The following is a 22,623-nucleotide window of genomic DNA, read 5'->3' on the forward strand; positions in this document are numbered from 1 at the left end:
GAAGCGAACCCTTCATGCAGCCCAGAATACCTTGCCAAGGGACAGCTGAAAACCTCATGGCGTCAATTGTGGACCGCCATTCAGGCACCGATTTCTTCTCTGGTGCTGTCAGTATCGTTGGCAATAAAGTTTCTTCTGAACACAGGCGTCGAAGGCCGCCAAGGGTCTTCAAGTCGAAAGAAACATGGCATATACTGAAAATCGAAGCCCGAACGAGGACAACGAACCCTTATATCGCCGTAATCCAGAAGTCGCGTACGAACTCCAAAATGTCGAATTCAGAGACCACAATCGGTCACCGCCCAGTGGATCGACCGCATACACCGGGTTGGAAGACTTGGAGGAGGAGGAGGAATCAAACAAGAAACGAAATGCTGTGAAACGATCGAAAGGAGGTTCATCGTTCGGAGACAGCAGCTATCTCTTCTTCCTCACGATCATCTCCACAATCCTGTTCGCCTTCGCGCTCTGGTATGTGCAGGCTGCCTTCTCAGCGGAGACCGCAATTTGGACGAGGCAGGCCTTGAACCGAGTCTTCAAAATCGACGTTGGTTCGACCCTCGCTGTTCTAAGGATTACACAAGGAATCCTGTCAACGTGTACAACTATCGGATTGATGCGGGCACTGGAGATGTTGCAGTGGGGACTAGCCGGAAGGCACCACGGGTTGGAAGGAAGCACCTTTCTCGGGCTATCTCCAACAACCCATCTCCTTGGGGTCTTTCGTATCTCCATCTCTAGAATATCAAAATGGCCTGCGCGAGCTTGGGGCCTTGGTCGGTGAGTTCGCCATCTGAGACAAGTCGTACCTCACTAATTATGGCAGTATTATTCTAGTCACCGCAATCTGGGTTGCAGGTGTAGTCCTTTTCAGTAAGTCCCGGGTCCTACCGTCGCCTCGAGGCACTGCGATCTGATAGTTCACCAGTCAAGGCGACCGTGGTCACTGCATACGACCCAGTGTTTACTTACAAAGTGACCGCTGGCGTAGGACAATTCAACGGTTCCTATGTCTCTCGCTATTTGGATATGCTAAAGAACGTCACAGCCGAATATCCCTATCAGATTGTTCCATACTCTGTCCTTCAGGGTGTCTCCTCTTTGGTTGGCAATTCGATGCATGTGATTAATGCTCCCAAGATCGATTGCCCCGAATGCGATTCTTACCTCTTGACCGGAGGAGTTATCATGACAACACCGTGGTACCCTACGGGATACAGTTCATACCCCCTCGTCAACATTGATAAAGTGCCAGCAAGCCAGATCCAGTTCAGACGTGGAATGAATAGCACAGACAGTTTCCAGGATGAAGACTGCGACATATATGGGTCTAAGAGTTTCCTTATTGGAATCAAAGTTTGCGTATCGAAGAGCAAATCTTATCCCGGATCTATTGTAGCTGGTGAGCAAGGATTCAACTACACCAAGACACTCAGCTAACACCGAAATAGGTGTGTTTGTTTGCGCGAATGGAACCGATAATGGCGAATGTGAACGGCATGTAGACCGACCAAACATCACAACGACAATGTCGGTCTATCAACGCACCGCTGGTGTGGTAGCATCTCGCGCCAACTTCAGTATCATGAGCATTACCGACATCGGACCAGCCGAGCAAAATCTCGGCATTGACATCCCTACCTTTAGGAAGAGTCTTGCCTGGTTCCTCGACTTCAATGCGTCAGCTACACCGCCGCCTTCATCAATCGCAGAAAAGTTCTGGAACTCGCAAGAGCAAATTAGCAATCCTTACTGGTCCGGCGAGTTAACTCGCTTGTTACAAAGTATGCTAGCGTATCCTCTCTATTTCTTCCAACCCAACAACTATGGGAACCTCGATCTAAAAATGACGGACATGATCGATGATTTGCCAGCAGAGTTCTATACCAAGGCTCAAATTACACGACCCTATGCTAGAATGCTCATTCACCGAGGAATGTTCATTGCTTTCATTGCCCTACAGAGCGTGGCTCTGATATTCATCTGGGTGGTGTTAATCTGGGTGTGGGTGACAAAACCCTCCCTGCCACAGCTCTCGTCGTATCCTCTGGTGGACTTTGCTTTCAAGTCAAAAGAGTCGTCACATTCTGGAGAAGGATTCGGACCTTCCAGCCACGATATGCTGATGGCGGACGATAAACAGATCAGGCACAAGTTAGGAGATACAAGAGTTATTCTTCGAGTGAATAGAGGTGTTCACAATGGCGAATAGAAGACCTGGCTTAATTTTCAAATTTATATATAAAGATTGGTGCGCCAACCGTCAACCACAGTTATTACAGCCGCCCTTTTATGAGTCACTTCGGCGATGTGAACTTTAAGGCGCGCGAATCCAAAAGGATAGGAGCTACGTATTACCAAGGACCCAAACAGACATTCCCTGTTGCCTTCTCCGACTATTGGAAGAGTTTTAGGCTGATGAGTCGACAATACGACGAAAGTGGATACAGGGGCAGCCTACCTTAACACCTGAGAAGAGACTTTTTTTCAGGCTTGCGGGTTGAGCAAATATCTCGTCACGGTGGATGGCCAACCTTGGGTCTCCTAATAAAGATATTGACATCTTCTTTCCATTAGAGTTTTTCTATTACGACCGAACCAATGCTCTCGCAATATTCGCTTCAACATCTGGTTCCTTTCTCACTTCCACTTAAGATATAATCGCCTCATCCTTCTTAAGACCCCCGCATATGAAGTAAGAAACTAAATTGCACACAAAGAGTCTCTAGTCCTTCCACTAGAGATATATCTTCAACAATATGTTCCGACATCATCCCCCCCTGAAGTTCCTTGGCTCCAATGAAGATATGCTCAAATATCATTACAAAATTGATGTCAGCCTTGGATCCAATCCCAACAACATGATTTTGTGGCAATGTGTTAATTCTCTCGGTTATAAGTGGCCCCCAACTTCTTCTCATCTTCTCATCAGTTACAACCCATCCCATGACACACTCAACACAAGTCAACACCACCATACACCAGAAACCAGATCTACAGCAAGTAGCGGCACTCCAGCTTTGAAAAACACGCTAAATATAAGCGGCCTCGCAACCAGTTACACTAGTCGAGCTCCGCATCACGCATTAAAGGTATCCGCAGTCAGTATCTGAATGTGTCCCAACACCGACCAAATCCCTTTCAGCAATTTCTCGCAGACTCCTACCAAACCTCGTCACCAAAACTTGACATCATCCAAGATTTCTGGGGTCGTTTCTAGGGTTTCCGCTCGTCTTGGTTCGGCAATCTAACGTCTTTTCTTCTCAAATACGCCAAAAAGAGCTCTATTCTTCATCGGAGCCAAAGGTGCCGAAAATGCGAATGCACCACTTGGTGTACCAACCGTCCCGTCACCACACCACTACGCTGGGCCCGACTCATCTCGCTAGATTTACTTCAGCTTCGAGTCAGCGAAAACCCGAAAGCCTCGAATACACACCACCGAGCGTGACTGGCCCGGTATCCCCACCTTCTTAAAAGACCGCTTAGACGAACGAAATGTCATGAACCCCTAGATCCAGACTACTAAAGATATCAATACAAATACACCCACCCGAAAGGTTGAGAAAGGCACGATGGCATAGGAAATCCAGGAGGTCAAGAAAAGGAGCGGAATATCCCACTAGTTACCCTGTAGAGACAGGTCTAGGTAGCAAAGACAGAAAAGAAGAGCCAAGCAGAGGTCACGATTCCTACACTAAATCAGTAGATCGCCGGGCGTTTTTAATAGAAGTTTGTAAGGTGGAAAAGTATGTCAGTCGAAAATATATCCCAATTTCCTACTCTTCTCTTTTGCTGGTCATAGTCCTATATGCTCTGTATATCAGAGAATACGTGGATGTTTACCACTGCCTATGCCGAAGCACATTCACCAAAATACGCAACTATCACTCAATAAAAGGATATCGTTGAATTATGTTAGTCTCGCTCCTCCCACGCATCGTAGATATTTTCAATATGCTATTCCTCCAATCAACGTCATTACATACCTCGCGTGGCCTAGTTTGATGGACCGTGCGTAATGCATAACGCATGCCAGCCAGGATCTCAAACGCCTGTCTCTGTTATCACCCACCACCTCTACTCAACCATCATTTGCGACTTTGATGACTCCTTAAGAGCGAGCCTATCTTGTTGAGATAATTTGCGCTCTGATAGGATTATACGACCGAGTAGGAGAGGTCTAACAAGGCTAACGGTTCCCGTCGGAGGATAACGGTATGTGATTTGTCAAATTGTTGCAGATACAGGTACCGATGTGGTGTACTATCTCAACACTTTGCTTCTTCTACATGTCTTTGAAGTTTGATACTGCACTATACCGCTATACTGGAACCTTTCCCTTTCCTAATCTGTCATTCTAAATTGTTATCTGCCCCTCCAAACCCCTAGCCTCAAGCCTCGTAGTACAAATAGTATACGAGGCTACTCGGCTTGAATCGGGTTACGCCGAACTTCCGTTGGACTCCTTCCAGTTGTTAATACTTATTCAAAACCCTCTTCTTCCTAGATACACCCGTCATCCTTCTCACAATCACTTCACCTCTCCCTACTGCTGTTGTCCTTAATACAAATCACCATGGAACACAAAGCTTACATCCCCATCCCAAGGAATCCTTCAGAAACCATGACCCGCATGCAACGAGATCTCTCTGGCTCTCCCCATCAAGAAGGCTATCTCGAATCCAACGGACACTCTCCCATGCTCCGCCGGACCCTCGGTCGAATACCGCATGTCTGCGTTGTAGGTGCTGGCGTCGCCGGTCTCCGATGTGCAGATATTCTCCTCCAACATGGCGTCAAAGTGACGATTCTCGAGGGTCGCGACCGTGTGGGCGGAAGGGTAACGCTGAGTTGTTGATGAGTGATGTCCACGCGAACTAACAGGAAGATAGCTTTGTCAAAGTAAGGTTGGGGGCCACCTAGTTGATCTGTAGGTCTGCGGAGTCGTCTTTTTTCGTCTAGTATGCGATAGAAATGAGGCTAAGTCATTATTTTAACAAGGGGCCCGAACTGGATTCATGGCACAGAATCCAATCCAATCCTGGATCTCGCCAAAGAAACAAATACAATGACCATGAATTGGGACGGCCGGCAGTCCGTCTTCGACCATTTGGGAAACCAGGTGCCAGTGAAAGAAGCGGCCGACGATGCGGCGCTTGTTTGGACGATCATCGGGCAAGCGATGCAGCACTCAAATGAGCACTCGGCGACTATTTCCGCAGATAAAAGCTTGTTTAATTTCTTCGAGGAGAAGGTTCAGCAGATGTTCCCCTCTCTTTTCCCGGGCGTAGAAACTGAAGAGACGGCTAAAAGGAAAAGGGAGGCTGTTCTTCGCATGGCAGAAATGTGGGGTGCCTTCGTAGGAAGCCCAATACAGATTCAGAGTCTGAAGTTCTTCTGGTTAGAAGAGTGTATTGATGGAGAGAATCTGTTCGTGGCCGAAACGTATCACAAGGTCCTTGCCAAAATTGCGGAACCCGCGCTTAGAGGTGCAGATATCAAGTTCGGGAGGAAAGTCTCGCAGGTCGTGTCATCCGAACAGCAGGGGGAACACCCAAGCGTGACGGTGAAGATTGATGGAGGTGAAAATCTGGCATTTGATGAAGTGGTGATGACGGTGCCGCTGGGCTGGCTGAAGAAGCAGCAAGGCGCTTTTGAGCCTGAGATGCCTAGTAGGCTGAAGCAAGCTATTGATGCTATTGGTTATGGACATCTGGATAAGGTTAGTATTTTTTTTAGTTCTATCCCAAATGATTTTGAACGTGTTGGAATTGCATTCCACGAGATACTACTGCGATCGCTTTGTATGGCGTCCTCTTTATTACCTTTCGAACTGACAACCCCAGGTCTACATTACTTTCCCAACAGCATTCTGGAACGCACCTCCCTCAACCACCACAACTCCAATTCCCACCCAATCCACTCCCAATGTAGCAGCAACAGCAGCGCCCACCCACCAATCCTCCCCACTCTCTATAGACCCACTCCACTACCCCGGATTCACGCACTGGACTTCCCCACACTACGCACCTGACACCAACCCTTCTCGCTGGAACCAAGAATGTGTGAACCTCGCCGCCCTCCCCTCAGCAACCGCACACCCAACCCTCCTCTTCTACACCTTCGGCCCAACAAGTCTCCACATCGCCTCCCTCCTCTCTAAATACCCCTCACCCACACATCCCTCCGCCACCGATGCACTCGCCACATTCTTCACACCCTACATCTCCCGCCTCCCTAACTATTCCAACAACTCGCCCTCCTGTAAACCCTCCGCTATCCTGGCAACAGCCTGGGCCAATGACGAACTCGCAGGATATGGCAGTTACTCGAATTTCCAAACTGGCCTGGAGAAAGGGGATGAGGATGTCGAGGTTATGAGGAAAGGGATGCCGGACAGAGGGGTTTGGTTGGCTGGAGAGCATACCGCGCCTTTCGTTGCACTGGGGACGGTGACGGGGGCCTGGTGGTCCGGAGAAGGAGTTGCGAGGAGGATTGTGGGTGCGTATGGACTGGGGAAGAATATTGAAGGGGAGGGGAATGGGATGGCGAAGTTAGATGGGTGATGGAGAGCATGTGAAATGAATATCGTAGGACTGTTAGCGGGGCCATTTGAGGGAGTTGCTAGGTTGATTGATAGATTGATAGGTTAGGGGAATTTAGGGGCAAGGGGAATTAATTGGATTCGGTCATATGAGATTTGATGCAGTTCAGCATGGTTAGATGCTACATATGGAGGCGTTTATGAATAGAGTCATTATTGTCTGCGTTAGCAAGAGCCGGTGCAGAATACGGGATTACACAATACTGCATTCGACATGAGCGCACGAACCGACTAGGAAAGAATGTTGCTTTAAACAATTAGCAGCCGTCCCTCTTCATCTCCCCCGTATTCGACCCCTTACAAACCCCTCGGTCACATGTAGACGCACACTCCACACTAAAGCACAAGTGCCCCAACTCCCTGTCTGAAGAATGCAAATATGCATATATCCCGCCTCCATCTTATACCTTGCCTACCCCAGCCCAAAGCCCCGCGTCTTCCTCTCAAATAATCTGAAGAGTTTCCTACCCTTTGTATGAAGCTGTCGATCACCTAATTATTCAGGGAACTTCTTCGTCCTGAATTCCCACGACAAGCAACGCAATCACCTCAGGGACTCTAACCTAGCATCACGCATATTCGGCACCATGAATAAACCTCGTGAAAGCCATGACGCTTTGCTGATGGAACTTTACTGCTTCAAAGGTTCTTTTAGTTTGTGGAGGGATTGATAGTTCGGGCTTCTAATCTAAGTTCCGCTATTCTGACATCACAAGTTGCGCCTGACTTCTCACTTCTCCGCACTATTCAGAAAAACCTCATTATTTCTCGACTACTACATATAAACGTGAGGCCCTTACAGAGGGTCCTGGTGAAATAGGGAAATAAAGTCGCAGTGCTGAACTTGTCAAGGACTTCACCCCTCCCTCTAGTTGTGGCAGTACGTGTGGTGCTCATCCCACCAACCTTGCTAGAATAAATATTTCCTTGACTCTCTAGATTGTTTGGCGTGGAAAGCGCGGGCCGAATTTCGAAGCCAAAGTAGACTGTTCCCAAGACCGTTGCACAGCTGCACACTGGCGTTTATATTCCGCCAGGTGTCACCCGCTACATGATAGAGCATAGCTCTTGCTTCAGTGAAGCAAGCCTTTTGGAGCGCCCAGTGGCTGGCAAAGAACGCCGGGGAAGCTAGGAAAAGCCAGATGCTGCGAAAGCGATCTCGGAACCAAAGACCAAAACCCAGTCGCTGTGAACCTTGGAAAATCACTTCCACAGCGCTATTACACTCCGTAAAGCCACGCCTTATTTTCGCCGGAAATTTCAGTACGTAAGAATGAGGTAGTCCGCGCTTGCGGAGTTCAAGTTAAGCCACTGTAAGGATTGTGGGGAAGTGTTGATTCGGGATTGCTAAGTTGATAGAGCATTATTGAGGAGGGGGTTAGGACAGAACTATTCTTTTGGAAAATGGAGGAATTCTATCACCTTTTGTGGGGCTTCCAGAGACAAAGACTGGATCAAGGGTAAAGATCCGTTGAAGATATTAGTACACAGACTACATTCCTAGCCTCAGCAGAGTGTGAAGAGTGATATTTCGGCAAATAGCGACTCCGCAGACATACTTCATTCGCCTATACCTCAACCAGCCTTTTCCCAATCCGGTAGATCGGTGCTGTGCACACTGAACATCTGCAAGCGGTTAGCGCGTCCCGTGACTTTTCAAAGACAAGGATTAGTTGCTCAAGAGCGCTAAGTCTTAGGCCGACGCCACTGACGTGGAATGTCCAAGCGCGAACTTAGGCGCCTTTATATCTCCTTGAGACCGCTCCATCTCGGTGTTGGGTTCCGATCCGGATTAGTTAACCCTTGGACTCTTGGGTGGCGAATGAGTAAAGCGCTTTCGAGTCGCGCGACGTTTATCGATAGTTTATCGATATCGGCAGCTCATGTCGCACAAATCTTGACCCCCTTTCATCAAATATTCCGGATATGACCTGAATTGCATCGCTGATGAGACCGATCACAAACGGCGACCCTAGTTGATAGCCATGGTTCAGTAGCGGCGTCCTCGAGTTACGAAGTACCGTGCAGCACTGTCAACCTTCAACCAGACGACAGCTGAAGCTGAGGGGTGGGAGATGGTAAACGGGTCGCAAGGCGAGAAAGGCCGCATGGCGCAGGGCCTATAGTTTGCCGGACTCAAGTTTGCCTCTTGGGCTTCAAGGCGGCGGAGGAGGTCGAAATGAGCCACTCTGGCGACTTGCTTCGAAACCACCGGACGATTCGGAGATGCACTTTGAGACGTGAGAGGAGGGCTCATCACCGGCTACCGGCCCTTGCTCACGAGTGACCTACTGCTATTGTTGAAAGTTTATAGGGCTCTTGACGTTACTCTGGCGGTGTTCGACGACCTGACCTCGCAAAGCCAAGGATGATGATTCCCGTTTCATGCTCTGAAATCTCTCGTCCATCACTCGTTGGAAGGCGTAAAATTTCTCACGTCCGCTGCTCAAACAGTGCCCGAAACTTGTAAATCCTTTAACGAAATCCCTTTTTTGGTAGCCAATGATATATCAACATCTGAACTGATTGTCCCGACAACCAAGAAAGGTTGGAAAACGACCTTCAGGGTTTAAGGAACAGGATCCCGCGAGAGAGGAAAAGGATGGACCTTGAAACCTTGGAACTGCTTGAATTCCAAAGTCTCGTAAGAACAGGGCGTCAAGGATGGTTGCGCAGTTATGGTGGGGAGAAGTGGTGACGGATTGGAGACCATTTCGATGCTAAAGCTCTGGTGGGAATATAATGTGGAGACGGTAGATACGGTGGTGCGTTACTGCGCCTTGTTCTGAACGGTCTTTTACCGTTTTCCGACATTGTTGCGTCACGGTTGATCCCGATGAAGTGGCCATGTTGACACATTTCCAAATCCCTGCATCTCCGTCTAAGACCAGAAAATGTGAAGCAATCAGAAGCAACCCGAGCAGAAATCGTATGTTGACCATCCTGCATACACCAGAAAAGCCATCTCGGCTTCCACGCTCCAAAGATAGCTCAATGATGCACCTCGCCATTCCCCACATAAATTGGTGCTCTGCCACGATCAGCTCACCTCAGATATCAAACCTCTCCCCCCGCTACTCCTCGGCAGCACCCACCTGCACAAAGCCTCATCCACTAAACAATCACAGCATGCACAACGACGTAACGGGTTGACAATACACACCGACAGCTGCGCTAAGAATCGTGGTGCTTTATCATCACCGGTAGAGTAAGAGGGTTAAGACATGTGGATGCCTTAATATGGCGGGGATATGAAGATCGCCTCTTCTGACGGCTAAGAGGAGGTGTGTACCAAGTGCGAGAATTATGGTTAGGCTATTAACTTGGCACGAAGTTGGGGTGGCAAGATAGCATTGATCGCAGCGGTAAGCGTAAATTTGTGTGACAATAGGCGAAACATGATGTCGTATGGAGATCGCGGGGCTAAAAAGACCATATTCCAAGGATGCTTTTCAAGTTGGACGCGGCCCGCAGAGGTCCGGGAAGAGAGGTGTTGGGGATCTGTTGGTGGGTCAAGTATTCGCTCTGGTCAAGAGGGCGGTTGTCTCGGTAGTTCGAGTTGCACTAGGTACTAGTATCGTAACATCCTCGTTGGGCGGGTACGACCAAACCGACAAGAAACGAGACTAGATAGCGAAAGCCATGATCGCGATTCCCACTATTTTGAGAGCAGGCGGAATTCACTAACTAGGGAGGTTCTCTGATTGATCATTTATCGTTCATGAACTTGATACATAACAAAAAGATGTTGAACGAAAAGACCTCCCATCTACTATGACGGAGCACTTGGTAAGCTAGCTCTCGATAGGCGGGAGAAAGCACGAAGAAGAAAGTAAACATCCATGTCGATACCTATGGGGAATACTACACCAATAGCATCCTAGCGAAGAATAAAAAAAACGAAGGTTGACGACCACGTCCAGCACTTGGGTATTGTGGCGACAAAAGGAAGACAGATAAAAGAAAACGCCCTCCATTCATCGCCAAAAGGCAGCGCACCCGTTCTTATGCAAGTGCAGTCTTGTGCTGCAACCGCTCATGCTTGTCCTGCAGTCCATCATGATTTCGTTATGTGTATCCAACACAAAGGAAAATAGAAAAACAATTCTCAAGGAATAAAACAGCCAAAACGACTTTTGGTTGCGCATTGCCGGCCGATGTTGGCTGGTTGTTTGGTGGTGTCGAACGCCGACCATGTTCTGGTCTTTAGGAAAGAATATCTCTAAATCATGCCTCTGAATGATGTGCTGTTGCGCTATCGCAAAACATTGACCAGGCCCGCTGGATCCGCCTAATTCTTTTGCTGTGCTCTTCATTAGCACTCTTGTTGAGGAATGCGTTTCACGCATTTGGTCGGTGAGTCATCTTCCACCGACCGAGGTTGGTCGTCCTGGAGCCTCACCACGACGAAGAGCCTCCTCGTTGATGAGCTTGTCGACGCGAGAAGCAGCGTCTGCAGAATTGACGCCAGCCGTGAGGTAGCTGTCGGCATCCTCGAGCTCCAAGGGAGTCACAGGTCCAGGACTGCCCATCGGGATCAGACGTGGGCTCGTAGGCTTTGCATTTGTGCCCCGGGCCTGACGAGAAGCGCTGGCAATGAGCTCCCTCTGATAGAGGTACATTTGCTTCTGGGCGTCTGAGTACTGCTTCTGATAAGCCCGCGGTGAGAGCGGCGGCTGAGGGCTACTCGGTCCTGTGGCAGGCGTCGTCCCTGCGCTTGACGTCTGGGAGGGGAAGTTGGCTGGGTGGAAACGTGGTAAAGTCGGCAACCTGAGAGACGCAGCGGTGCTCGAAGAATGCTGACGGTGGTGGGGCGCTGGCAGACGTCTGGCCTGCGACGGAATAGCTAGAGACTCCATCTTTGGAGAGAGTGGTGAACCTGCCGGTGGCATGCCGGAGCTGGGGTGGGAGCTGTGGTGCGGTGGCCGAGGGGACATGTGGTGAAGGTGACAATTTGTCGAGAGCGAAATCGGGATTAAATATGACGTGTGGTGGGTAGGCCCTGTTTCGACTTCCTAAAAGAATCACCAAGGCCGCACGCGTGATTTATATAGACGTTTTGAGCGTGCTCAAAGGAGGGAATACACAACCATGTAAACTAAGTGTGCATGTGCTAGGCGTGTCTAATATATCTAGCAGCGGGAGGTTCCTGAGATTGCTTGGGAATCTACAGGCAGACTCGGGGTCGGGTGTTTTAATTGGCAAGGCCACTGGCGATCATCCGCCTGGAGCGCGCCGCCGTACGAAGAGGTCCCTGAAACGGATGTTTAGGTGCGGTGGACCCTGTTCCTGCGACCAGTCGATAAATGGCTATCGAGTTATGTAGGTAACGTGTGGCTGGCGGGCCGGTGTCGTGGTGGAGAGCGTGCTGTGCTGAGTAGTGTCCTGCCGTACGTCCTGCAGATGGCAATTAAAATAAAATAAGCTGAAGTGTGTCGACAGTTTGGTACCAAGAATAAGCGGACGGCTGAGGGCATTTAACGCGTGAGAGAAGGAAGAGCACCAGGGCCCGGTACATGTGCCCAAATGGACAAGCAGAGAGGATCTCGCTCACACCTTTACCGCCCTGTGTTCCTTCACCCACTGACGCCCCAACATGGTCTGCCCAATTCGGCTGTTCCCTCTATCGCCATCCGTCTGCCCTGAATCCTTGGTCATTTCGTAGTCGCTAGTAGTGCGAGTCGTCTAATTAGCAGCACTCCATTGTCCACCACAAAACCATGACGCATGAAGCCATTGCGCAAAAGGCCGAACATCCGGTTCGTATATGCCTCACGTGCCGTGAGCCCAGCGCTAAGGAAATCAATGCCATCACACCGTTCATCCAGCTCAAAGCTGCACACTGCCACAGTTTCGCACGGTACTGATAGGACACTTCCAAAGCTTCTATTTACGGCGGCCACTTCTCTTCGGTGCATGATCAAGCGCCTTTTCCTCTGATCTGCCCCTCTGCCCTCTTCTGACCCCGCTGGCTTGCTCGTGGCGCCTCCGCAACAAAGTGCTCCGCTATCTATCGTGTACGAGGAAGGTAAGCTGCAGCTACTCGATCGCGATCGTATGAGGAGAATTTTCCCTTTTCATTGCATGCTCCGAAGTCTGAGTTGTTCCCAACAAGCAGTCCTTTCCCACGCCCACCTACATCTTCCTCGTTTGGAACTGCTATGCATGAGAGCAACAGCGCGCATCGTGAGATCGCAACAGGCCAGTCTGGACCTTCGAATCCGATATCGCTTTCTCCCAATTTTTTCAGCGCGGCAGTTTGCGCATTCCAATGCGTCGCATTCAAAGCCCTTCGGGGTTCTGCATTGACGCCTGATCACACTTCCGCAGCGCAACGGGCCGGCGTCGACCCATTAAACTCTCATGAGCTGGCTTTTGAAAGAAACATCTCAGCTGGAGGTGTCCAGCAAGAAACCTCGGACGCAAGGAGGGCATATTTGGCCATCTCGCTCAGCAATCTATTGACCAAGCGGATCTTGTCCGCTTCAAGAACAACTGCATGCAATTACGTCCGCTTCCGATCAAGGTAGGTTCAAACAACGAAGGCATGCGACCGCCTCTACCGATCCTCAGGCAAACTGCCCATGCAAATTCCGGAATACACCTTGGTAAAAGTACCCAGAGTCGATCTCCCGCGTCTGCATTGCGTTCTTGCTTCAGTCGCCGGAGACGTTCGGGGAAGCAGAAAGCGAAGTGTGTAAAACTCCCAGGCGTGCGGTGCGGCTGTTGCAGTGGAATATTCCGAATGCACAGCATTACTCGTCGTCCGCATCGCGCGGCAATGGAAGCAATTGATGTTGACAAAGAAGCTGGAGACGTGACTAGCCTCTCCCGTCTAGTTTCGTTTCAACTTCATTATCTGCGTACGACAGGTGAGAACCACCTCATCATAGGGTGAGTCGATCCGAGCGCCATTCCAGTGGGATCGAACTGTTGCAAATGTCTTAGAAGAAAAGACGGTGAGAATCACTTTGTGGTAGCTATGAACAGATTATTGCATTGGAGGCAATGCCGTATGTCTTTGAGTTGCACTTTGTTGGAGGCCTGCCACAGAACATTGACGGGCGGATCTGAACCGTTAACTCTTTGCTAAAATTCAAGGAGACAATGATGAGGATGCAGATTTCTGTCTTGAATCATAGGTCCTTGGCATGTACTGTCAAACATGCAACAGTCTCCACCCACAATCCCGGAAGTTTCCTTTTCCTCATCTCCCGAATCTCATCATCTTGCACCTAGCTTCTCTAATGCTCGGGCTCCCTGTTCCTCCCATTCCTGTTTTGATATCCACATGTCGTGCTTATCCGCCATCTATAGTCGATTAATAGTTATGCAAGAAATCGGTGAGCTCTGGACCTACAATGTTGGCAAGCACGGCTCCACCCAGGAAAACCATATGCCGACGTCGCGGCGGATCCTCAATGCGGACTTTAAATTTCTGCAGCCAGAGTTAGGGTTATCCCGCACGACGGGTAATTGCATACGCACATTCAGTCGCTCCGGGTTTCCTCCCAGCACTCTCGTTAGCCACAGCTGCTTCAACTCTTTCTCTAGCCGGCTGGGCAAACCCGGGTACATGCTGCTGCCACCGCTCAACACAATAGCCTTGTACAAGCTGCTCCTCACATCGACGTCTGCAGATTGGATGGTGTTGAATAGGAATTCGGCAATGCCGGGCTGTTCCACGTCAACAAGATGTGGCTGGAACAAACATTCGGGGGCTTCGAATCGCTCGCTCCCGACTCGGATGACGCGGCCATCGGGTAGTGTGTACGACTCCACCAAGACTGTCGTGTCTTCACTGAGTCGTTGGTCTAATTCGAGATCGTATGAGACGTAGCAGAGTTTTTCTTTGATCTGTCGGACAGTCTCAAAGTCGGCGGTACGGTTGAGTGCATACCCTCTCCGGAGCAGCAAAGCAATGAGGTTTCGAGTAACGTCCCTGCCTGCAACGTCAAGGCGCCGTGTAAGATGGTTGAGGACGGTGCTTTCGTAGACAGGGACAATGTGCGTAACACCATCGCCTGAATCCACGACCACTCCTGATGACAGACCCTGAGCATACAGGGCTAAGACAGCCTGTATCGCCACGTACACGCCTCCGAAACCATAACGCTCAAACATGACCTCGCACATTTGCTCACGGTTCTTGAGGGGATTCATGGGAGGTTCAGTGAGGAGAATCTTCCGCCCGGTTGGATCTAGGCGCATCTTCTCAAAGAAAGTGTAGTCCCAGAGGTGTTGCATGTCGTCCCAGCGCTTCACGATACCATTCTCCATCTGACCATTGTACTGTGTTAGCGTAGGTTCGGCGTGACCGACACTGTTGAATTGCGCTCAACAGTTTCTGAGGAACATCGTACGGGATAAGTTATCTGAAGCATTGATCGGGCTGCTGCTGCCTCATCTCCACACATTATGTCCTTGACCACAATGTCTCCATCTCGCTCTTCCGAACGCAGGATCGGCCGGCCGACTATTGACGGATACTGGTGATCTGGAAAGTTCTACGGGAGCAAGGGGTTAGCTAGATATGTGTCACAGAGGTTGCGCCTTCGGGGGAGAAGACAAACCTGTCCTGCGTAGCCTGCCTTGAGAAAACCAGTCCCGCCATCGAGGACTGCGAAGCCGTGTCAGCAACGGATGTAGGGCGGCGGAGGGACTTGTCATACCGATGGGAACGTCGGCCATTGTTTCTAAAACTGCCAGAGAGTATATGGAAAGAAAGTGAGCATCAACGGCGCAGGCGGACAATTTGTAGAACCTGTGCCTGGGCGCTGGTGGAGGGGCTGTGGAGTTGACGTTGGCGAGCACACCCCTGGCCCGTGCGGCATCACACCTCCGAAAGTAGTAATTCGGATGCTAAATGTCCTAGACAACAGTTCACCGAGACTGCGAAGATGGAGTCCCTAGATGCTCCTAGAGTTTGATTGCGAAGGCCACAGGGCTGGGCGCCGTAGGTAAGAACGCGCTCAAGGGCTCCATCCTCCATGAGCGAATGCGGGAATGCCATGACATGACCTCCGCAAGAATAGGCCGGATCAGAACGCAAATCACAAGAGTATCTTGGGGTTCAGGCTACAATTAATAGATCTAGAAATACATTTCTCCTCTCGGTTTAAATCGCCAGCGTGAATACTCGTCACCGCTATCATATTCTGGCTGGTCACCCACCCCAAAACTGAACACCACGAACTTGGGAACAAGCGAGCTTGGCGCACAGCATATTGCTCCAAAATCCTCGCCCTCCCGAACTTTCTTTCCAACGTCAACCACGACGACCACAATACTCGTAACGCAGAGTCGGTCAAGATGCCTTTCGTAAGTATCCCTCAACTAGCTCTCTAGCTCTCTTATCAGTGTCAATTTCCATGTGCGAGTTCCGCACAATGGGGGAATTCACCCCGCCTTGATGCTCGATCAAGAGGAGTCTCTGCAAGCTGCTTCGAATGCGGGTTTGAAGCGTCAATTGCTGACTCTGGGATTTCACAGTCCAAGCTCGTGAAGAACGATGCGTACTTCTCGTAAGTTATCTCGCACCTTCTCCTCTAGGCTGGAGCTGACTTCCGCAGACGCTACCAAGTCAAATACAAGCGTCGCCGACAGGGCAAGACCGACTACTATGCCCGCAAGCGCTTGATCACCCAGGCCAAGAACAAGTACAACGCCCCTAAGTACCGACTCGTCGTCCGCTTCACCAACCGCGACATCATCACCCAAATCATCACCTCGGAAGTCAACGGAGACAAGGTCTTTTGTGCTGCGTATGGACACGAGCTGAAGCGCTATGGTATCACTCACGGCCTCACCAACTGGGCGGCGGCCTATGCCACCGGCCTCCTCCTCGCCCGCCGCACCCTAAAGAAGCTCGAGTTGGATGAGGACTTCACGGGCGTTGAAGAGGCGGACGGTGAGTTCTCCCTTACCGAGGCTGTCGAGGTCGATGGTGAGGAGCGTCGTCCATTCAAGGTCTTCTTGGACGTCGGCCTTGCCCGTACCTCTACCGGTGCCCGTGTCTTCGGCGCCATGAAGGGTGCCTCCGATGGTGGTCTCTACGTCCCCCACTCTGAGAACCGATTCCCCGGCTACGACATCGAAACCAAGGAGCTCGACGCCGAGACTCTCCGCAAGTACATCTTCGGCGGCCATGTCGCTGAGTACATGGAGACGCTCGCCGACGACGATGAGGAGCGCTACAAGTCCCAGTTTCAGGGCTACATCGACGACGACATCGAAGCTGATGGCTTGGAGGAGCTATATGCCGACGCCCACAAGCAGATTCGTGAGGACCCATGGAAGAAGGATGAGGACGAAGGCCCTAAGAAGACTAAGGAGGAGTGGAAGAAAGAGTCCCTTAAGTATAGGAAGAAGAAGCTAACCAAGGCCGAGAAGGAGGCGCGTGTCAAGGCCAAGATCCAGGAGCTGAAGGGCTAGATTGGCTAACATTCTCTCTCCTTCTTCTTCACCGTCACGACAAAAGCACGGCATTCGGCGTCTTGGGATGAGGGGATACCTGCTCTCTGCAGAATGCTGTTCTTAATATCTTACCGGCGAATTTTGACGAGCTGTGTTAAAAGACCAGCAAAATCAACTTAGAAGTGAGCCACATTGCGCTGTGATTCGTGCCGATAGACCGACCATGTGACAGGAAGCCGGTGATCGCGCCACAATCTTCTTGCTGAAAATGTGAATTCGCCATTCCGATTCATGGTCGCTTTGTTTCTAGGTCACACTCAGTCAGCCACCAGCACAAGCACTATCAAGCCTGCTTTGCAATACTTGCGTAGCTTATAGGATCGGTCACCGACTTTCTAATGCTTTTTACTCAGCGCGAACGTGTGAGACATACCAGCGAGTCTCGCGCATCATAGCGAAGGAACTGCTTGAAACCAAATGAACAGTGGACTTCGAAGTGGGCTACTGGTGGACCGATGCCGAGCCGGCAGTCCTCCGCACTGATTGATTTCATCATAGCCAGCTGAACGTCAGCCTCACTCACAGACAAGTTGTCTTTCAGCGTATAACCACAACGGCCAAAGTGCGATAATAACATTGCTGCTGTCAGCTGTCGCAAAACGACGCGCAGGGTCTAGGGTCTTTCATCAGCAATCCAATTCCCGAGAAGGGGTCGTGTCCGAGTTAAAAATCCCGATCCGGAATTTATCATCTCGTCGGTCAGTGGTTGCGGCTAAGGAACCACGAGCCCCGCTGACAATATCACATCCACCACTTCCCTTCGCCTTCTCGTTTACTCCAGATGGGGCCCTTCTTATAGTGACATCAGGTATCTTGGGCGACTGTGTCACCGGAAATGGAGGATATTCACGGCGTCGACGTCTCATGGCTCCACCACTCCAACAGAGGTGAGCAGCTTACGCTGGGCACTCCACACCTTTCGGGTCGCCGGAACGGTGCAGAGTTCAGTACGACAACTACGGCTAACTACTCAACTTCAGACCATCATAACCATCATCGCCAGCAAGCTCCATCCTCGCCAGGCCTTACAAGGGACGCTCCCCCACGGACCTCCGCCCATGGCTGTCTCCCTCCCGAACCCCCTCACGAAGAGCGTAAAGCCCCAGAACCGGCGGCTGCGGTCCAGAAACCCTCCTTCACCTTGCCACCTCCCCCTTCCACGCCTCCTGTTGCGAAGATGCCGCTGAAGAGACCCGCGCTGCTTAGCCGAGGGAGTTCCGAGAAGGCTGTGGCTCTGACTACCCCGGACGGGAAGTCATCTTTGAGGAGGAACTCATGGATATCTAGCATAAGCTCGAAGTTCTCTTCAATGCAAAACTCACCGGCGCAGACCACACATGCCCAAGCCCAAGGCTCTCCGGCGAGCGCAAATGGAGCACATGGACCTACGTCATCGGCAAACGGTGCCTTGAATGGTATTCAAGCAGCGTCTGGTGGGGGCCATGTTGGACTGGAACCCTATGTCCCCCAACAACCGAAGAGCTCATTCATCTCAAATGCGCTTAGGAGATTGTCTTCCGGGTCGCAGGTGGGGACCATGGGCAAAGTCACACCGCAAGGCGGCATGTGCCCAAGGAGGGTCATGAATGTTGATCCAAATCGGAGCAGGTGTCTGGTACCAGAGCTGGATCAGAATAAGTTGCGGCGCGTGGCGTTCTGTGTTGATGTTGAGATAGCCGGTGGGCCGAGATACAAAGACGATGCAGATTGCGAAGAGAAAAAGAAGAAACGCAAGGAGAGGAAACTCAAGGAACGAGGAGAGGGTGAGGCACTTAAAAATCCCGAAATGCTTGCTGAGGAGAAGGAACAAGCGGATGTCGTCAAGGTCAACACTGTACAGGAAGTTGACGGCAACCACGACGCACCGAACCAGGACGGAGTATTGCTTGACGATGAAAAGAAGGAGCCAAGCAAGAAGAAGGAGAAAAAGAAAAGATCAGAAGCGGAACGGAAAGAGAGAAAAGAAAAGAAACGCAGGAGAGCCGAAGAAAATGGATCTGTACCTCTCGAGCTGACGCGAGAAGATGACGACAGGTCCCCCGATGGTGCACCCGCCGTATCCGGAACCACAAGTCCCAGGCCTCAGGATCGACCAACTACAGATCCTCTACGGATATATCGGAGATGCTGTCAATTGCGAGAAACACCAATTCTCAAACGCATCGTCGATCAGCTTTCGGCTCCCAAGGCATGTTCGATAGTCACGCCAGGGGTTGTCATATGCCTAGATCTCACTGGATCCAGGTTACAGCTTGCGGATGTAGTTACACTTTCAGACTGGCTGGCTATAGTCCCAGTGAAGAAACTCTTCCTTGAGGATGCAGACTTGACAGATGAGAAGGTCCGCGTTATTCTCGCTGGTCTCCTCGCGGCTAAGGTTCCTGAACCCCCCAAAAGACGCCCATTTTCTTCGGAAAAGGAGACAAATAACGCACACATCAAAACCGAAGAGCGCTTGGGGTGTGTCAAGAAACTCGTCTTGAAAAACAATCCAAAAATTGCCCTGGAAGGATGGAAACACATTAGTCTATTCATATATCTGTGCAAATCAATCCAGGCTATCGATGTTTCCATGATACCTTTCCCAAACTCGGCACCCCAGTTGTCACCACAAACCTCAGATCACTCGAATGGTTCCACCGCCCCAACCACTAAGCCATCGAGGGACGTCGCAGACACTTTATCAAAGGCCATATCCGAACGGCTCGGTGGATCGGACCTTGAAGAGCTAGTCATGTCGGAATGCTCCTTGACAGCCTCAAGTATTCGGAAGATCATCGATGGCATTGTCGTTAGTGGTGTTCAAAGACTTGGACTCGCTGGCAACGACATCGACAATGAAGGGCTTGGTCATGTCATTCACTACCTTCGATCTGGTGTTTGTCAAGGTATCGATTTAGGAGGGAATGATCTCCGAGATGGAATTAGTCGAGTAGCTGAATGTTTAACCAGGAACAGTCCACTCTGGGCGTTAAGTCTGGCAGACTGCGACCTAACACCTGAGTCGTTGAAAATTCTCTTCCCGGCGCTGGTTCATTTGCCAACCTTCCGCTTCTTGGATCTATCACACAACAGAGATCTCTTCTCTCAACAAACGTCTCTCTGTATCCTACGAAAGTACATTCCGCATTTGAGGGAGCTAAAGAGGATTCATCTTATGGATGTGTCTTTGACGCCCGCAGAAGCTATCGGTCTTGCAGAAGTTCTGCCAGAATGCTCGCACCTGGCACACATCAGCATTCTCGAGAACCCTCGGATAACGGCTATTTCGATAGCTAACGACGAAGCGAGCCAGGAGGAGGCGGCTGCACTATACGCCTCCTTAATGGTAGCCGCGAAGGTCTCTCACACCTTGATTGCAATCGACGTCGATGTCCCTGGGCCCGATACTAGCGAGGTTGTCAAGGCACTTGCGAAGCAAGTCGTTGCGTACTGTCTGCGGAACATGGAGAGCTTCTCCGAGATCCCTGAGTTGAAGCCTGTGCAAAAGGAGGTGGAAGTACCAGACGTACTGATGCACCTTGTAGGGCATACAGAAGGCTACAGTGTCAACCGTGATAACGACGACCCTGCTCCGGGTAACGACTACATTGTAGGTGGCACAGGAGTGGTCAAGGCGCTAAGCTATTGTCTACTACAGAAGGCTACGGACCTTCGTAGACAATCTCTTCCGGCGAGTGGTACAATCACCCCCCAAAGCCAGATTGGATCAAATTCGGATGATTCGGGTAAGGCTAAGACCATGTCCAAGAATTTGCTGGAAAGCGCGCGAAACATCAGAGCTCGGCTGCAGCCGGCAATGGTGCGTGAAGCCAAAGCCGGCAATGATATGGGATATCGTAAGTCCAACCCTCTTTATCTATCGCGGATCTATTGTTCTTTTTAATAAACCTTGCGATGTATTTCCTGCTAGCGCTAACTTGTTAGGAAAACTTCTCTTCCTTGATCAGACATTGCAAGGCATGATCCAGCGGTTCGAAGACGAATACCCAGAGACGCGACTCCAGTCCACGGACGCTGCATCCGTTCACAGTTCCACGCCCAGCACTTCGCCGCCCACATCCACCGTCCCCACCCTATCAACCAGCATCACGAATGCAGGCCAGGAATCCGACGATGACGAACCGAAAGCCCTGCGCTCCAGACACAACTCAGACGTCTCTCTCGCTTCTCGCGCACTCTCCCTCGAAGAAGGCCGTCTCCACCGTCTCGGCCACCGCGTCCGCACCGAAATCCTCAACGCCTCCCGTCCCCCAACTCCACACTCAGACCAAGCCAACCTCTCAGGCTCTTTAGATCACCACGAGCTTCCAGACCATCTTCTCGCGCTGCGTGAAAAATTCCAGAATTACAGCGGTGAGGAACTGAGGGCGATGACGGAGGATATGGGCTGGGAGCAGGCGTTTGATGAGATTATTGCGAATGCGGAGGAGTTGAGGATTCTGGAGAGGGAGAGCCCGGAGGAGTTTAGGAGATTTAGAGAAAGCCAGATTGCGGCGCTTAAGAATCGAGATCCGGAAATTAACGGGAAGGGAGAGGAGGGGAAGAAAGACGGTGGGGATGATTATGCAATTGAGGAATAAGTGAACGAGGTGCTTGGAGGAATGCTGTTTTCAAATAGGGGTTTTTTTTGGTTGGTGATTTCGTTGCAAAATATGATGGGAATCTAGAGCCGGTTGCAGAGCTTTGCTCAACGAGGGGTGTTTTTTCCTGTACGGTTTGTTTTGGATTTGGATTTGGATTTGGATTTGACATTTCCAGTTTTCTTGCTTGCTGCCTTTTTAACGTCTAGTATTTCTTGTTATACACCCTCACTTTTGTCTTATTTCTTCTGTAGAGTTTCTGTCTAGTCTTGTCTTTACAGCATGCATCGATATCCAACTTTCCGGGGGCAAAGGGTCAAAAGGTTGGGTTTTTCGCATCCTGTCTCTACTCTGGATAATGTTTGAGTGGATTTTTCTAGTTCTTTTTTCATAAGTTCCATGCGTTCAAGACTGGATCTAAGGACGTTTACTATGGGAACGAGAGGGGATGTATATACAGCGGTTAATGCTCCTTATTACATTGCTACACTTGGGAAGGTTCTGTTGTGGGAGTGTGTATGAGATGCTTAATTAGATGATGCCTGAGAGGTCAGCCTTAGCCCCTCACTATCACATCATGTCATCTAACATGGAACATGACAGGGTAGTTCAGGATCGGCATTTGTACCCTGCTGATTCTCTTGCTGGTTCCAGCAAGAAGTCAACAGATAGACCCCACCCTGGTTATATTCCACGTTATGTGATAACAAGCTCACTCCTACCACTTGTTGATGGTGCATCTGTCCACATGCAATATTTTAGCGAGTAGACATCCAAAATCATAACGACTCGTACTAGACACGAATCAATGTTAAGAGGCGTTTTCATCTTGTCGCAACACGCATTATATCTCGCCCCTATTACTGCGAGCACAGGCAAGACGTGTGCATTGTTTCTCGTATGCACGGACACAAGGTGCGCACGAGAGCGGAATGGCGCCAGGACGGGATTCTCGAA

At 50.4% G+C, this 22,623-nt stretch overlaps 6 protein-coding genes across 6 annotated transcripts; 4 read left to right on the forward strand and 2 right to left on the reverse strand.

Annotated features, from left to right (window-relative positions):
- Window positions 1–433: 433 nt before the first annotated feature.
- BDR25DRAFT_152192 (uncharacterized protein) lies at window positions 434–2,074 on the forward strand (the record flags this gene model as incomplete). Its single annotated transcript, XM_033683912.1, has 4 exons — window positions 434–780; window positions 827–873; window positions 929–1,402; window positions 1,452–2,074. Coding segments are annotated over 4 exons (1,491 nt in total), but the record flags the coding sequence as incomplete, so codon positions are not given.
- Window positions 2,075–4,702: 2,628 nt separating this feature from the next.
- BDR25DRAFT_226712 (amine oxidase) lies at window positions 4,703–6,569 on the forward strand (the record flags this gene model as incomplete). Its single annotated transcript, XM_033685221.1, has 4 exons — window positions 4,703–4,843; window positions 4,896–4,933; window positions 5,005–5,725; window positions 5,850–6,569. The coding sequence occupies 4 exons, from the start codon at window positions 4,703–4,705 to the stop codon at window positions 6,567–6,569; spliced, it is 1,620 nt and encodes a 539-aa protein (XP_033546969.1).
- A 4,399-nt stretch (window positions 6,570–10,968) lies between these two features.
- On the reverse strand, window positions 10,969–11,499 carry BDR25DRAFT_226995 (uncharacterized protein; the record flags this gene model as incomplete). The annotated part of the gene is made up of 1 exon (XM_033685233.1): window positions 10,969–11,499. One exon carries the CDS (start codon window positions 11,497–11,499, stop codon window positions 10,969–10,971), a length of 531 nt encoding a protein of 176 aa, XP_033546970.1.
- Window positions 11,500–13,627: 2,128 nt separating this feature from the next.
- On the reverse strand, window positions 13,628–15,398 carry BDR25DRAFT_304086 (actin-like protein 2). Its single transcript, XM_033690133.1, has 6 exons — window positions 15,280–15,398; window positions 15,181–15,227; window positions 14,971–15,114; window positions 14,096–14,887; window positions 13,968–14,045; window positions 13,628–13,918 (listed from the first exon to the last, which is right to left on the reverse strand). Exons 1-6 carry the CDS (start codon window positions 15,296–15,298, stop codon window positions 13,832–13,834), a joined length of 1,167 nt encoding a protein of 388 aa, XP_033546971.1. The 5' UTR covers window positions 15,299–15,398; the 3' UTR covers window positions 13,628–13,831.
- A 484-nt stretch (window positions 15,399–15,882) lies between these two features.
- On the forward strand, window positions 15,883–17,204 carry BDR25DRAFT_304087 (ribosomal protein L5). The gene is made up of 3 exons (XM_033690134.1): window positions 15,883–15,928; window positions 16,100–16,131; window positions 16,180–17,204. Exons 1-3 carry the CDS (start codon window positions 15,920–15,922, stop codon window positions 17,039–17,041), a joined length of 903 nt encoding a protein of 300 aa, XP_033546972.1. The 5' UTR covers window positions 15,883–15,919; the 3' UTR covers window positions 17,042–17,204.
- A 714-nt stretch (window positions 17,205–17,918) lies between these two features.
- On the forward strand, window positions 17,919–21,666 carry BDR25DRAFT_325833 (RNI-like protein; the record flags this gene model as incomplete). Its single annotated transcript, XM_033692239.1, has 3 exons — window positions 17,919–18,018; window positions 18,064–20,922; window positions 21,011–21,666. 3 exons carry the CDS (start codon window positions 17,919–17,921, stop codon window positions 21,664–21,666), a joined length of 3,615 nt encoding a protein of 1,204 aa, XP_033546973.1.
- Between the last annotated feature and the right edge of the window lie 957 nt (window positions 21,667–22,623).

This window comes from Lindgomyces ingoldianus (genome assembly GCF_010093535.1).
Source record: "Lindgomyces ingoldianus strain ATCC 200398 unplaced genomic scaffold BDR25scaffold_18, whole genome shotgun sequence".
NCBI classification, from domain to species: Eukaryota; Fungi; Ascomycota; class Dothideomycetes; order Pleosporales; family Lindgomycetaceae; genus Lindgomyces; species Lindgomyces ingoldianus.